The sequence below is a fragment of the Athene noctua genome, chromosome 1, assembly GCF_965140245.1.
Source record: "Athene noctua chromosome 1, bAthNoc1.hap1.1, whole genome shotgun sequence".
NCBI classification, from domain to species: domain Eukaryota; kingdom Metazoa; phylum Chordata; class Aves; order Strigiformes; family Strigidae; genus Athene; species Athene noctua.
In genome coordinates this window covers 12,448,031-12,462,670 of record NC_134037.1, presented here as the reverse complement: position 1 = coordinate 12,462,670, position 14,640 = coordinate 12,448,031, and the positions used below count along the sequence as shown (strand labels likewise).

The following is a 14,640-nucleotide window of genomic DNA, read 5'->3' as shown; positions in this document are numbered from 1 at the left end:
TGTCAGGGGGACAAGGAGGTACATTCTTGAACAGACCAGAATAACCAAAAACCTGTATGCTATACCAATTTTAACCCCTTTTTCCAGAGTTTAATCCCAGATCCCTTTTGTCTTCCAAAGTAGAAAGCCATGTTTTCTTCAGATAGACTAGCAGATCATTACTTTATCTTTTACCTCTTACTACAGAGAAGGAAGAGTAGAAAGTTGTCATTTGTAGTTGTTTTAGAGGTTTTTTTAGAACATTTATGAAGTTATGGCATCTGTCCAACAACTTTGGACATTTTCCACCGTGAATAATGTAGTCCTGCTGGGTGTCTGTCCTGTTCTTAATGCCTCGGCTCATCAGACATCAAGTTTGCCCCAAGGGCTAGAAGCCTCCGGTACAATTGCCTTTTCCCAGCTAATGTATAAATAGCAATCAGACAAGTAGAAGACAATCAAGTATGTGACCTGAAAAGGCTGCAATACAAGCTTACACATTAAGGGAAACAGGTTCTCTACCCACAGGAGGACTTCTGCTAAAGAACACAGATCAACCACTTAAACACCTGTAGGAAGCCAGTGTTGGCTAAACTACATGTATGTGAGACTATCTGCAGAACACTGAAACACTTAAAATCCAACAGATCAACCAACTCTACCAGTAAACATTTTGTAAAAGATTTATTTAAGTATCATTTATCACAAAGAGGAAAATACATATAAGATTAGAAGCATGCAACCATCTTCAACATTTCTATTTTTCTTGCACTTGCAGTACATTGTAATAAACTTCCTGTGCCACCCTCACTTCCTCCTGAAAAATACGATGTTTCAAGACATAGGATAACCAAAAAAACCACAATAAAAGGTAAGATAACATATGAGAAAAGTGCAAAGTAAAAAAGTCACGTATATACCACATTCAAACCCCTTCCCCCTCCAAAAAATGGATAAAGGCAAACTGTCATTTTGCTGCACGATCAGATTGTCTTTGTGAACTACTTTACAAAAAATTAATATAAATTAAGGGCACGATCCTGCAGACACTTATAATTGTAGCTAACTTCAATCATAGATTGGCTCAGTTGGTATTATTAAAAGCCACAAGTTAGTCACATGCATAAGTTCTTGCAGTATAAGGCCCTAAGGCAATAAAATGTTTAAGAGCATTAAGGAGAACAAAAATTAAAGCAAACAAAATCACTCCCAGATGTGTTTTGCTTAGTAAGTTTATATCAAACATATTTTAAACAGAACAGTTTGCTCCTAAAGCCCTGAATATTTCTATTACTTAAGCAGTTTTGCAAGATTAAGACAAAACCCCCAGGAAGCTGGTACAGATGTTAATTAACATAACAGTTGCTTCAGGCAGGTATGTAGGGAGGTGGAGGTTCCTTTTCAGGCATCTTCACTGCCATTTCATAGGTCGGCAGAACATACTAAAGAGAAGGTATTTTGAAGAGATTAATGCAGAAGGTTTAGGGAAAAAAAAAAAAAATACATGCCCGATCAGCAACTTAATTCTCTGTTGCAGGCAAATGTTTTTAAGTAGAACTTACTGCTGTTTCTAGTAAGCCACTGAGGAAGTGAAAGGAGGTGGAACAATAGTTTACTGCTCCACTGAACCTAACCCTAGGTCATTCATTCCACCCCACTGTCTCGTCTCTTGGTTTTGCAGAGCAGCAAGGAAGGTTTTGACTGGTGCAATCAGAACACTTTACTGCAGGAAAAACATTCAAAGACTTTTCTCTATAAAACCTCCTATTTTATGCACTATGTAACTAGGAAATAACCCACCATAACATTAGCTGCTTTAACTTTAATCCTTCCAGTCTTTGTTTAGAAAGCTGGGCAAGGCCTGTAAACATATAAGGATATGGTGGTTTCCTACTTTAAAATGAAATGATGATGGTTCCTTTTATCTCAGGAAGAGGTTTTACCTGTGGAGGAGCTTCAAAAGCAGGATACACAGCTATCTCTGGCAAATTTCTGTTGCTGATGTATTTATAGCAGTTCCATACACAGTTAATTAGATATGCCTGAAAGAAAATATATTTCTCTTTTTAAAGATTTCATATGCATTAGCTAATTCAGAAATTAGATGCTGGATTACATTCATATGACAAAAAAGCATAAATCAGTCAATACGTATCAGAGGAATGGTTGCTATTTGACAGATTTAGCCACATACCTATTCCATTCCTGTTCCCCATTTAGCTTTGCTATCACAGTGACTCAGAGAGTATGAACCACACAGGTTTTAGCAAAAGAATTCACAGATCCATTCAACTAATCTCTCTATCTGCCTCAGCAGTGCTAATCAAACTAATCCCCAACTGGCTTATGCTTCTGTGGATTTCGGTCCAAACTTGCCAGGAGGAGGAGGACAGGCCAACAGCACATTTCCATTCATCCCTGAGTTAGCATTACCGTGTGTCCAGGCACCAGTGTGAAGGAGAGGGCACAAACCCCTCCAAGCAACAAAGAGAAGATGGTAGGACAAAGTAGCCTGAACTTTAAGTCAACATTAACTGTTGTAGGAAGATGTACTAATGTACTATCACGCTCTAATAATGAGGAAAAAAAAAATCTAATCCTCAAACTGTGTGACATTGAATTTTTCACTGGCAAATTAATACGTGGTTACACACAAGGTACCATATTTCCCAACCAATACAAAAATATCTATTTTATCAGGCTTCCACTCCCTCCAGTCAGACATTCCTCTTAAAAGTATAGTAAATGAGTAAAATTATTTTTCATTGCTTCACTCTTTTCTTAAATTCAATCTGAATGCAATAAAGGAATATTGTTATGGCCAAGGTATATTACCAACTCATTTGTCTGCACAACAGTTTTTGTAATTCAAATGAATGCCTCTGTATTTAGATCTTAAGAAAATAACTGGTAATACCACCCTTCAGTAGGAATAAAGATGCAGCTCTGAATTAACCTATGCATTTCCTCCTTCAATTATCTTCCTTCCAAAACATGCACCCTGGTTTGTTAGGCACAGTGAGATATTTTACAAATTTTGTTTAGAAAACTTGTATGCAGTAACTCAGTATTGTTTCACTACAAGCTTAACTACATTTAATCTCCACATATGCAAAAAGATGGTATCCGAAGTCTTCGTACATTCCTACTTCCTGCTGAGGAAGGGCAGAGCTGTGTAAACATGCCCCACTGCATACAAACAAGTTAACTGAAGACATCAGTACATAAAATGTAAGACAAGCCATACCATAATTGAGCATCCTAACAATTATGCTCAAAGAGGTTAACACAGGATTAAGAAGTGAGATGAGTTCTTAATTCAACATTGAGAATTAACTCAGATTGACAGCATCTTAATATAGTAACTCAGACATGCTTACGTTTTAACTTACCTTTAAAATGATAAATAAAGCAAAGAACACCAGAACAATAAACAAGAGACAGCTGGAGTCCAAGGCAAGGAGATCATCTTTGTAAGGGAAATCCGGCTAGTTAAAAAAAAAAAAAAGGGGGGGGGGGGGAAGGGAGAGAAAGGGAGGAGATAAGCACAAACACTTCACAGTCACAAATATGATAGGACATCCAAACTTCACACCAAATGAAACAAACTCTTGCGTAAACTGCTCCCCCAGAAACAACAAAAAGTTCCAGTTCTCACTAACTGCTTCTTTATCCTCCCACAAAGCACAGTATTTATCCTGCCTCTGTCCTGCAAGTACAGGTCACTACAGAAAAGGGCTACTTATACAGCCCCGGTCACTTCCTCAATCTCATGCTAATACAGATATCCACGCATTTCCCTTTTAACAGCTGCAGCACAGCATTTGTACAAGGGTCCTCTGCAACTCTTTAATGATGTAGCATTCATTACCTCTTGTCAGTCCAACCAGTAACATGTATGTGTTAAGAGTAGAAAGGAGAAAAGTTGCCCCCAAACTTCAGAAGAACCAAAACAAAGAGCTTTTACAGATTTCAGACTCTTCTATTTCCCTGACCACAGTAACAAAGCCTCTCTTCAACAGCAACCTAAATTTTTTTGTTTACGTCTGTTTTAAAAAGGATTTTATTTTTGAAACATCTACTTGATCAGATCAAAGCACCAGCGAGAAAGAGACTGTGATACCCATTAACTGAATAGGGTATTCTATCTATTGAGACATCCTGCAGTTAAAACACAAAGTTAAAAGTCCATTACAGTTTCCTTAGAAGGTATTGCCGCAAAATAAGAGTCATATAGAATGTGAAAAGGAACCCTCAGAATCTCAAATACCATCCCATAATGCTGTAGGAACCTACATTATTATCAATCCTTACCTATACTCTTCTTCCTCACCAAGTAAGAGTTGATTTTTAATCTGCAGTAGCAAGCCTGCCACAGAACTGCACTGCTTAAAGGGTTACAAATATCTTTGTTTTGAATGCAAATGTAGCAAAAAGTTTAAACCAACAATTCCCATCACAATTCTTTCTTTACTCTCTCTGACTTTCCTTTTAGGGAACAATGATACCTTTGGCCCCTCCACCTCTGGTAAACTCTCATTCTCATAACCACCCTAGCCGTCATCCCTTATGGCTGCTGCAGTCTGAATTCCTCTTTCTTATGCACAGGAAGGTAACTATAGCTCAGACATTTATCCAACTAAACCCAAGTTTAATTTCAAATGTAAAATAGCAACTCAAGCTAAACAAACACTTACCAACTGATCCAGGTAATCCTTGATTCTGGGCAAGTAGGTTAGAGAACTGATGGCAACCAGACAACTGAGCACAAAGTCAAAGAGTTGGTAACAGAAAAATGGGATCAGCCAGCCTACACGATGCTAAGAAAAAGAAAAAAGGAGCAGGCCTGTAAGGTAGTTAAAAATTCAAGTAGCAAGTTTAAAATCACGGCCTATAAATATACTTACAGCAATTGCACCATACACCATCATCGCACTGATTGTGAACATGAGAAGGGAGATAGCAAATAGAACGCAGGCATTTTCTGCATTAAAAGAAAAACAATAAGCATCACTCATTTCCTGAAGTTGTCACACTGCAGCTGACAGGCACCCAGGCTCTATCCATTACAATCATCTGTTCTCAACTGCTTCATCTGTGCAAACTAGCAGCGTCAGAACTGAGTAACTCAGATCTCTCCTAATGGAAAAAAATCTGGTTCAAGAAAACCAGCAGGCATTTGGAAAAATCCCTCTGCTTTAATCAAAAGCCTGAATAAAGCTCAGACACACCAGTTTGCAACCTAACATATTTTTGACAGCAATGCAACATAATGATGCTGATTAGTGATATATGTCAGTGCTAGAAGTTTGTGGGTGATCAACTTTACAACTGGAAATAATTTTAAGCAAAGCTAGCACAGTATAAACCTTTACACTTTAAAATGGTTTGATTATATAATTTGGTCATTGGCAGTGGGATCAGCACTGCTCCTTCAGGAACACTAAGGAAAACAGGAAGTCACTGTGTGGAAGGTATCCCGTTATTTACAAGAAAAGTCACAGCTGAACAGAAGCCAAATGGTAGCAGAATCCAGGACACTCATGGAAACTGAATGATAAAAGATTCTCCTTGTGCATCACAGTTACTGATGACAGAAGCACAGCTGCTTTCCACAAGTCAGATTATACCCCTACAGCAAGCAGAGTTTAAATTTTTATACACACAGAAAGAAATCAGCTTGAGAGTCTATAGATGTGGTAAGCTAATGTTTTTAGCAATACTGAAGCCAAACTTTTGTGGTTCCCATGCTTGAAAGATATGATCTGAGAATCATAACTTTCTAGTCTGCAACTGATTTGAAAAGATACACTGTAGAAGGACTTACGTATTCAATTCAGTACAAGATAATAGTATCTACATACACAGATGGCATCAAGGAGGCAGCCCTCCTGTGTCTGAAACGCGTTGTGCAGATTAGAGCACCCTAAGTAATCAGCAATAACCAACATGAGTGGTTTTCTTATGAGGACTTGTTACTCATGATATCCACATGCACAATCAAAATTTTAATATCCCTTCATGCACACAAAACCCTCTAGTACATATCCCAACATGGGAAACAAGAACCTTTAAGTCAAAGTCATGTGATAGCCATTTTACAGTAAGAGCAGAAAAGCACTTTCAACTTCAAAAGCACCTCTCAGTTACGTAAGTGTAAGGCTACCAAGTACACCAATATTTGTTACAGAACATATGACATTTTACAGATACTTGTTGTAATTTTACTTAATATCTTGGCTTTATGAAGTATCTGGTCCTTGTTGCTTCTCATTTGTAACTCATGTTTGTTAGTAATGAAAAGTCAGAACTGACAGATCCTTAGCTCAGGCTGTGAACAATTAACACGAAGACTGTAAACCAGAACTCACAAAACCCAGATTTGTGCTGTACTATTTATCTTTGCTCTAGACTGGATCTGGCCCTCCTGAAATTGTAGTGTAATACAACAGACTGAGATGGGACATATTTCAAGTGCCACACAAAACATATTTCTGCACATTTAAAAACAAGAAAACAAAGCATACACACAAGTTCCCATGTCATGCTACAGTTAAAAAGCTTGGTCACTACAGACAAAAGTTTTACACCAATTACACTTGTGCATATCATACACGTAATCTATTACAACAGAGTAGAAAGTAGATTAATTCTGCTCATGAGGCTTTCTCCTCTGTTTATTTGACACATTAAACTAAGATAAATATTTTGGTTTCACTCCACTACTTGGCATCCCAATTCTTCTACTTCTTAGAAAAACGGCATGATTTTCTTCTTAGTAAACTCATACACAATAGCTGTAAGCTCTCTCCTTAAATATGGGATCACCAAAAATTCCCAGAGTCTTTAAAAATAGTTTTCTGCTTTTTGTTTTGCTGACACAGCAAGGATAGTAAATGTTTATGGAACAAGTGAATTAGAGATGTTCCACACATACTTCAACACTCAAAGCATTAGAAGGCCAAGAAATCTTTAGAAATCTTATTTAAGATGCTTAGGAATAATATGAAATAAAAATGATACTCCATAAAAGTTTTTTTTAATCACATAGAAAAATTCAAATCCATTATAAAGAGAAATTCAGAAGACGACATCTATATTTAAAAGCTGTACACATATATATGCACTAATGTAAGGTAAATACAGTGTGATACTGCATACTTTACTTTCTAATCAAGAGTTATACACCTACCAGCCATTCTCTCAGAAGCATAGTAATTTCCGATGACTTCATACTGGATATCAACAGTTGGCACTATATTTGGATGAGTCACTTCTACTGTCAACAAGATGCCCATCAGCAAGTTCACCACCTGAGAAAGATCACAGTTACCTAAAGGTTATTTACACTGCAACAGCTATGATCTTTTCAAGGACACACTAATAAATCTTTTTTTCAGTTAGAAAAAAAACTCTTTAATTTGCCTCTATGCAGAAAAAAAACCCACAATTTAAGATTAAAATTTAAGCTGCTTTAGTTAAATCACTATTAAAACAACCAGAAGAGCACTGAACACTTGCCAGTTTTAATGGATCACAACTAAATAACTTTGCAAATTAAGAGGATGAATAGGATTTGTAGGGATTCAAATGGCATAAACTGATGCTGCATGACAAATGCACAGATTTGTGAACCGAAAAACTGGAAACAGTTAAAAGAGGCCAGGAAGGAAAAGGTAAAACAACGGACACAATGAGGAACATTTGGAAAGTTTCTGCTTTCCGCAGGAAATTGAAAGTCAGAGTTAATTTCATGCACAAATAAGACACTACACCCTACCAAACGGTGCTGGGGGGCAAGTGTAAACATCACAGCAAATACTGAGTGTATGAGAAAAAACTTCCACTACAGCTCTAACCCTTAAATGTAGCTTGCTGCTACAATGGAACAATTACAAGCAAGGGAGAACTGTCTCTCTCCTGTTCCTGGATCATTTATTAAAACCTCATCAGTCCTTACCAGCAAGGCTACATAAGCACAGGTGAAGTTAAAAAATGTCTCACACAAAGACTGAACCCCAAAATTTGTAAGCAAAATTTGGCTATGTGCTTATCAGTCCTTTTCCTCACACTGCCACTGAAGACTACTTCTGTTTCCCCATTCTGGTACATACCAGAAACACCTTCAGTAACAGTATGAGCTCAAGGAGTCAAAAGTAGCTTAAGCCTCTGCAAAATTATCTTCACAGCATTTATCACCTAATCAAGATTTACAGGGGCATAGTTTCTATTACTAATATCTGGAGAGACATGCCAAAGAAAAAAAGGTTTCATAACAAAAAAGTCACGATGGTATTTTCAAGCTGTTGTCATTCTCCAATCAGTATTCAGCACTGTCACCACTACAAGCAGGATCTTTTACAGTTAGTCTCAAAAGAAAAAAACAAAGTGGTTTGCAGTTTCTTACTACTTCAGAATATTTGCCAGATATTTCTTCTTTTAGTGGCTTCATTCCAGGACACGATGATAATAATAGTGGCAAGTCTATGCACAATTACTGGAGTTTTCAATAAGGCAAAAAAGTTTTTGAACATTTAAAAGGAATTTGCTTTTAAAGACTCACAGTTCCTACAAGGTTGGGGGTTTTTTTAAAGGGTTTGGGTTTCTCTCTTCCCCCCCTCCCCCCGACTTCAGAGATATGATGATGATAAACTTGCTTATGCTTTCTGCTAAAAAGAACCCTTTAGTGAAATCAAAGCTGATCGCTCTGCAGAAATGCTATTATGTCATCATGTATTATACAAACTTACTAGAAATTCCAGCTACTTTCAGCCACTTGTATCCTCCATTTTATGCCTTGTAATGTAAAATATAACAACTAGTACAGCTGACAAAAGAACTAAGTTTAGCCACCAATATCTTTAGCCCAGAAAGAAGCACGTTTTCCCCTCTCACAAGACACTTCATACAGGACAAACTGTCAAGTTGCTCATCTTCCACTTGTCTGAATCTTTTTTGCTTCATCATTGTTCAGCTGTATGGAATACTGTATTTCCTCACCACTCCTGTTTCATCCTTCTGTACTCTGGCTTTCTGTTCTCAATATACTCTCAAGCCTTCCATTTCCTCCCACGTGAACCATCAGTATCAACCCGTACTCTGGAAAATAACTTCCTGCTCTGTAATTGTTTTAAAAAGCCTATGTCAAGGTTCAGATCTCAGGCAGTCAAAACATTGACTTCTACTTCATAAAACACAAAGAGACATGTTCAATTGTATCTAAATCATTTATTGTTTATACACAGTCATCATTTTAACTTAAACTGTGATAAAGTTGAGTACAAAAGACTATTATTTCAGCACTGAGTTTAACTGCCACGATAGGCTATCTGCTTCAAGATAAAAAGCAAGCAGCACTTGAAATAATATAGAAGTACTGAAAAACTTGAATACTTTGGAATTGTGAGACTGATCCTACATGTGTCACTTTTTTAATCTTCATCCTATCCATGGTCTTAATTTAGCTTACAAAAGTGCTGAGTAATTTTACTAGTTACTGAGTATGGTTCAAGGTATTCAAGCTTTATTTTCTGAACCTGAAATGTCATGCAAGTAAAATAGAAAATTAGTCATTCAAAATCCAACCCATTAGAATCAGTGAGACAGAATAAAAATACTAACTTAAAAAAAACCCTGAACAGCAACAAACCCAAACCTCTTCCAATTAACACACCAGGGTTTCCAGTACTCCACTACTGCTATTTGTCAGTCATATCACAGCACTGAGCAATTCATCATATTCAACATATGGATTTCAATTAAGAGTTACCAGCAACTAGAAACTCCAAATGAGAAGTCCTTTTAAGCACAAAGCCAGAGCCTCTATTTTAACTACTACCATTCTTCTTTTGCAGAAGCTTGATAAGAGCACGACCACAAAGCTTGTTTCAACTTGACAGTCAACATGACTGGCAGCAAGAGGATGGTTGGGCTTGCAAGGTACCATCAGAGCTTAAAATAATATACTCCCTGCAAATAAAAGGTGTGTTCACAAATGGTCTACAGGCAGAAGTCAGAAAAAACACAGCACAGGTCTCAGTGTAATCTGAAGATTAAAACCACCACCACCCACCAAAAAAACGACCAGCTTGAAACAAGCCAGTAATAACAGAAATCTCAGGTCCCCATCCTAGTCTTTGTTAGGAAATCAACAAATAATCAAAAAATAAATTACAAAATGCATGTTCAAATTCGTAGTCAAAGGATGGCTCCATTAAGATGAAAAAGCTTTAGTTTTGTAGTAGTTTAGGAATTATGTTTTACTCTTATAATTGGGATAACTGAACTTAGTGGAAGCTTGGTGCAGCATATGTAAAAAAATTTAAAAGTTAATAGCTGTATTAAAGTAGAAAGTCAGCATTTATTGCAAACTGGTAACAGAAATATTAGCTCCCTGTATGATCAGAACTCAAAAGACTGTGGGACCATAGCAAGCATTAGCTTTTTAATTAGTGAGTTTTATCTCCATGGTATACATTTAATGCCTAATCATCTAAGTGCTTCATCTCTCTGGAGGCCAGAACATAAAGCCTGTATTTCCCCAAGCACTCTGAATGACTAAAAGTCTTGGACATAAACAAGAATTCCTACTTATTTCCTTTTATGAGTGGGAAAGAAAAGTGAAATTGCCCTGCACTACTACACTCTCTCATCTTTCTCTCACTTTTCCAGTATTTTTCCTTAAAAATGTTCCTGGAGAAACAAACCAAGACAGACTTTTTGTTTTGTTTTTTGTTTTTATTATACTGAATTCATAAACCCCAAAAAATAGTAAATAGGGTACTTCAGAGTTTCTAGTACTGTCAAGATTAGATTGAGACCAGTTACATTCCTTCGTTTCTGGAAATCTTGTTCAGTGAACAAACTACTCCAGAGATCATCCTCACCCTCCTGATAACCAGTAGCAACTGCAGCATTTTGACTCCATCGCCAAAGTTTGCTGTCACTATGAAACAGCCACTCCTTCCAAAACAATGCTATTACTTTTAGACTGTTTATTGAACTCTGATCTGATTTTGCCAGTGGAGTGTTCATGCTTCCTGTTTCTGGAAAGCGCTGTGCCTAATAAGAAAGTTTACAGGAAGAAACAAGCTTCAAAGCCACCCGTTTGCAATTATAGCACTAGGAATAGGAGGTTTCTTTTTCTTTCCTCCACAGAACAGTAGTGGGTGTTGCAGAGTAAACCAAACTATATTAGTCCTGGAACTAAAGTATGAGTCTGCTAGAAATGTTCTTAACTCATCTTTTTGGAAATACGGTTTTATCTATTTATCAGAAACAGTAGCAGCATACAGACTGAGAAACACTTAAGACGCAGTGTGATCACACAGCACCAACAGCAGACATTTTAGAAGATAATGTCCTTGTTCCCTCTAGACTCACAGAAGCACACAAGGACAGCAATAACTGTTTTAGTGAGGATTTAATTAGATGCAAGGTTTAAGATTATACAAATAAAGAACAGGAAAATGCCTAAAGAAATGGTTACATAAGAAAAATGCACATGTATTAGCTGAAATTCTTATCTTACTAAAACATCTGGAGTCTATTGCTACGATACTCCATTTTACGTTTGGTATCAAATTCCTTCAGGACTGCACAGCACAAGAACAGGCTATCCAGTAAATACGGGCTGACCAAGAATTTCAGTCACACAAAGCTATTGTTGAACTAAGCATTCTCACCCACTAAAATGCTACCTCCCCCTCGAAAAAAAAAAAAACACTCACACCGAAAGTTACTATTCGTCCCACTAATTTATAAGCACAGATTATTAAATTAATTTAGAAATACTTATCACAAACTAGTGTCTGAAAGACTGAAGTTAGTGATATACTTAAATGGTGCACTAATTAACATGTCTAAAGACACACCCTAGGCCATTTATTTTTTTTTTACATTTGTTAGCAGAAAGATAAATTTAATTTCCACTGTCCAAACTGTACTTTACCTTCAAACGGTATGAATTATAGTTGAATTCTGATTTAAAGCATTAGGCAAGACTACCTAAGACTTCATGGTAAGACCTTATTTCAGCTCAAACAGCTAACAGTTGTCAGAGTTAAAAGGCATTAGCACCTTTTCCCAGCTGAAAAGCTGGATAAAAATTTTCAATGCATAGTTTAACCAAGTGTTTGACACAGTTTATAGAAAAACACAGCTATGAAGTACTTCACATATGCACCCTGCTACCCTGAACTCAACTGTATTTTTCCCCTCTAGTAGCCTGAATCCTTGCAGTTAGACAAGATCAAAGGAACACTTTGCCTCAGATACCACTCCACGTCTGAAGACATGAGCTTCATCAATGACCAGCTTACTTTTCACCATCCATAAGCACTACAGGTATTTGCACAGCTTCAGGAACAAGAAAGAGGTGCTGCATCCAAGCAACAAGATAAAACAAGCACAGCAAGACAGGTGGAAGCTGCAAGTACTACCAGGTCTGAGACCTGGGAAAACAATCCCTGCCCAGTGCCCCCACCGAGTTCTTGGGTTTCTACATACTCCTGCAAGCAGGAAACAAAAGTGGAGAAGGCAGTAAGGTCCGTTTGTTTCATAACAAGGACAAGCATATCCTTACTATTAACAATTTATGCTTTCACCAGAAGCATATTCTTGATCCCCTTCCATCAGCATAGCTTAAAACTTCTGGAAGTTATGCAGGTTTCCAGAAAAAGTCATATTCAATACTCCAGTAGAACTTGCCTTTCTATTTTACATGAACTAACAGTAGAACTTAATCAACACCAAACCATTTTTTCCAAGTTTCTTTTTGAAAAAGAGAAAAATATCCCTTTCCCAGGGTTTTGTTACACTTCCCACCCCCACACCTTGCTTTTTCTCCTGTTCCTCTCTCCTGCCATTTTGTTTGCCTGTAGATTTTTTTCTCAATGGAAGAAAAAAGAGATTTAAAAAAAAATAAAGGACCTCCCCATACTTGCTGAAGATAAACCATAGAACTCCACAAACTTAAATCCCTATGCCTTTAAAAGCCATTTCTGTGAACAGTTCCTCCACATCAAGCCATAAAAATTTGGCAATTTTTACAGTCTGGGGAAGAGTAAACGAGAACACAGGCTTCGGTTACAGCTTCAGAAGAACAAAAAAGCTACGATGCAACTTTTAAAACTGTTCTCACATTGTTACTGCTCATGAGGGTGAGGGGAAGGAAAGATGAGGAAACGAATACAGGGGAACTCAGTTCCCCTTCAAGGGAACGAAGAGAAGTTAAGACTACAGGCCTTAACTTGCTATGTGTTCGTATTTCTATGCCACTCTAGTTCAAAGCTATCAAATATTTCAACTTCACCACCCCAGCTCTCGCTCAGATAAAAAGCGCCCACCAGTCAAACAAGAGGTGTTTCGGAAACCAAATCTGTTGTGTTGCTCCTCAACCACTGTGCTAAGAACACAGAGTACCAAATAACCACAAACTTCCCCTTCCACAAAGCTCTTCAACAAGCAGAAGCCGTGCTCATTTTGAAGACATTCAACTTTCGCTCCGGGGAGCCACATTTTATCATCCTATTCTCAGCATATCCCCGATTCCAGTCCCCCTAAACGTTAGCACCTCCTGCCTTACGAAGGACACGTTCAGCACTGTTTAAAACATATAAAAGTCTATCCCTCTAGTCCAAGAAAGGGCACAGTAACTGAACTCCTTCGAGAGCTACACTAAAACGCCCTGAACTTATGCTTCGTTTTCTTTTTCTAATCACAAGAGAGGCCGCCAAGGGACAACTGGGTTTGGCAAACCCGAAAGAGACCCCAGAAAGAGGGGCTCGAACCATGTCGGGTGACTCCGGAAAACTCGTGTAGCTCCCCCCGCAGAGCGCGGCACAGGGGACAATCGCGACAGCTGACACGACAACAGCTGACTCCCGAAGGGCAACAGCTCGCCAGGCGAGGAGAGGGGGAGCCCCACGGACCCCACCGCCGCAGCCCCCCCTCCGAGCGGCCCCCCCAGAGCACACCGCTCCCCCCCGGGGCCCACCGCGGCGCATGCGCGCTGCCCACCCCGCGCCCGGGCCGAGCGCCCGCAGAGCCCCCACGCATGCGCGCTGCGCACCGCCCCAATCGCCGCCCCCTCAGCGGCGCCGGCTGCCCCCCACGCCAGCCTCTCACCATGTACCAGGTGCCCAGGATGATGGTGCCGGTCCGCACGTGGCAGCAGCCGCAACAGCGGGTACTGTAGAACCGGTCCCGGCTCCGCTTGAACGTCATGGTAGCAGCGGCCACGGCGCGCTCCCGCTCCCAGCCCCGCCGCTCGCCCTCTCCAGCCGCTCCCCCTCCAGCTGAGGGCCGCTAAACCCCCGCGCGCGCGTCACCGCCGCTCCGGCCAATCAGCCGCCGACAGCGGGGGCGCGGGGGTGTGCCTGCGGGAGGGCGGGCGCGCTGCCGCGGGAACGGGCGACTGGCGGCGCCGCGGACCAATCAGGGGGCCTCTGGGGCAACGCCCTGCCGTTCACCTGCGGTGGCGGGGCGGCGCTCACCTGGGGCTCGGCCCGGCCTGCGGCGGGTGTCGGCAACCCCCCGGCCGCCGTGCTGGGGCTGGGCCCGGGCCCTTCCTCCCGCCATAGGCTCCGCGGGGCGGATCCCGCAGGGGCAGGCCCCTGGCTGTGCTTCTCCACGCACTGTCGGTGCAGGTTGGCCGGGGCG

At 39.9% G+C, this 14,640-nt stretch overlaps 1 protein-coding gene across 1 annotated transcript; it reads right to left on the bottom strand.

Annotated features, from left to right (window-relative positions):
- Positions 1-646: 646 nt before the first annotated feature.
- LAPTM4A (lysosomal protein transmembrane 4 alpha) lies at positions 647-14,290 on the bottom strand. Its single transcript, XM_074895588.1, has 7 exons — positions 14,107-14,290; positions 7,172-7,292; positions 4,887-4,963; positions 4,677-4,799; positions 3,372-3,467; positions 1,923-2,021; positions 647-1,421 (listed from the first exon to the last, which is right to left on the bottom strand). The coding sequence occupies exons 1-7, from the start codon at positions 14,203-14,205 to the stop codon at positions 1,347-1,349; spliced, it is 690 nt and encodes a 229-aa protein (XP_074751689.1). The 5' UTR covers positions 14,206-14,290; the 3' UTR covers positions 647-1,346.
- Between the last annotated feature and the right edge of the window lie 350 nt (positions 14,291-14,640).

Bases quoted from the DNA above. Each gene is read 5' to 3' on its own strand.
- LAPTM4A (XM_074895588.1), bottom strand. From the start codon at position 14,205: ATGACGTTCAAGCGGAGCCGGGACCGGTTCTACAGTACCCGCTGTTGC. The intron at 4,964-7,171 runs GTAGGTGTATAA...CTTTTAATGCAG, and splicing joins TGCTTCTGAGAGAATGGCTG to AAAATGCCTGCGTTCTATTT. The intron at 4,800-4,886 runs GTAAGTATATTT...TCTTTTTCTTAG, and splicing joins TGGTGTATGGTGCAATTGCT to CATCGTGTAGGCTGGCTGAT.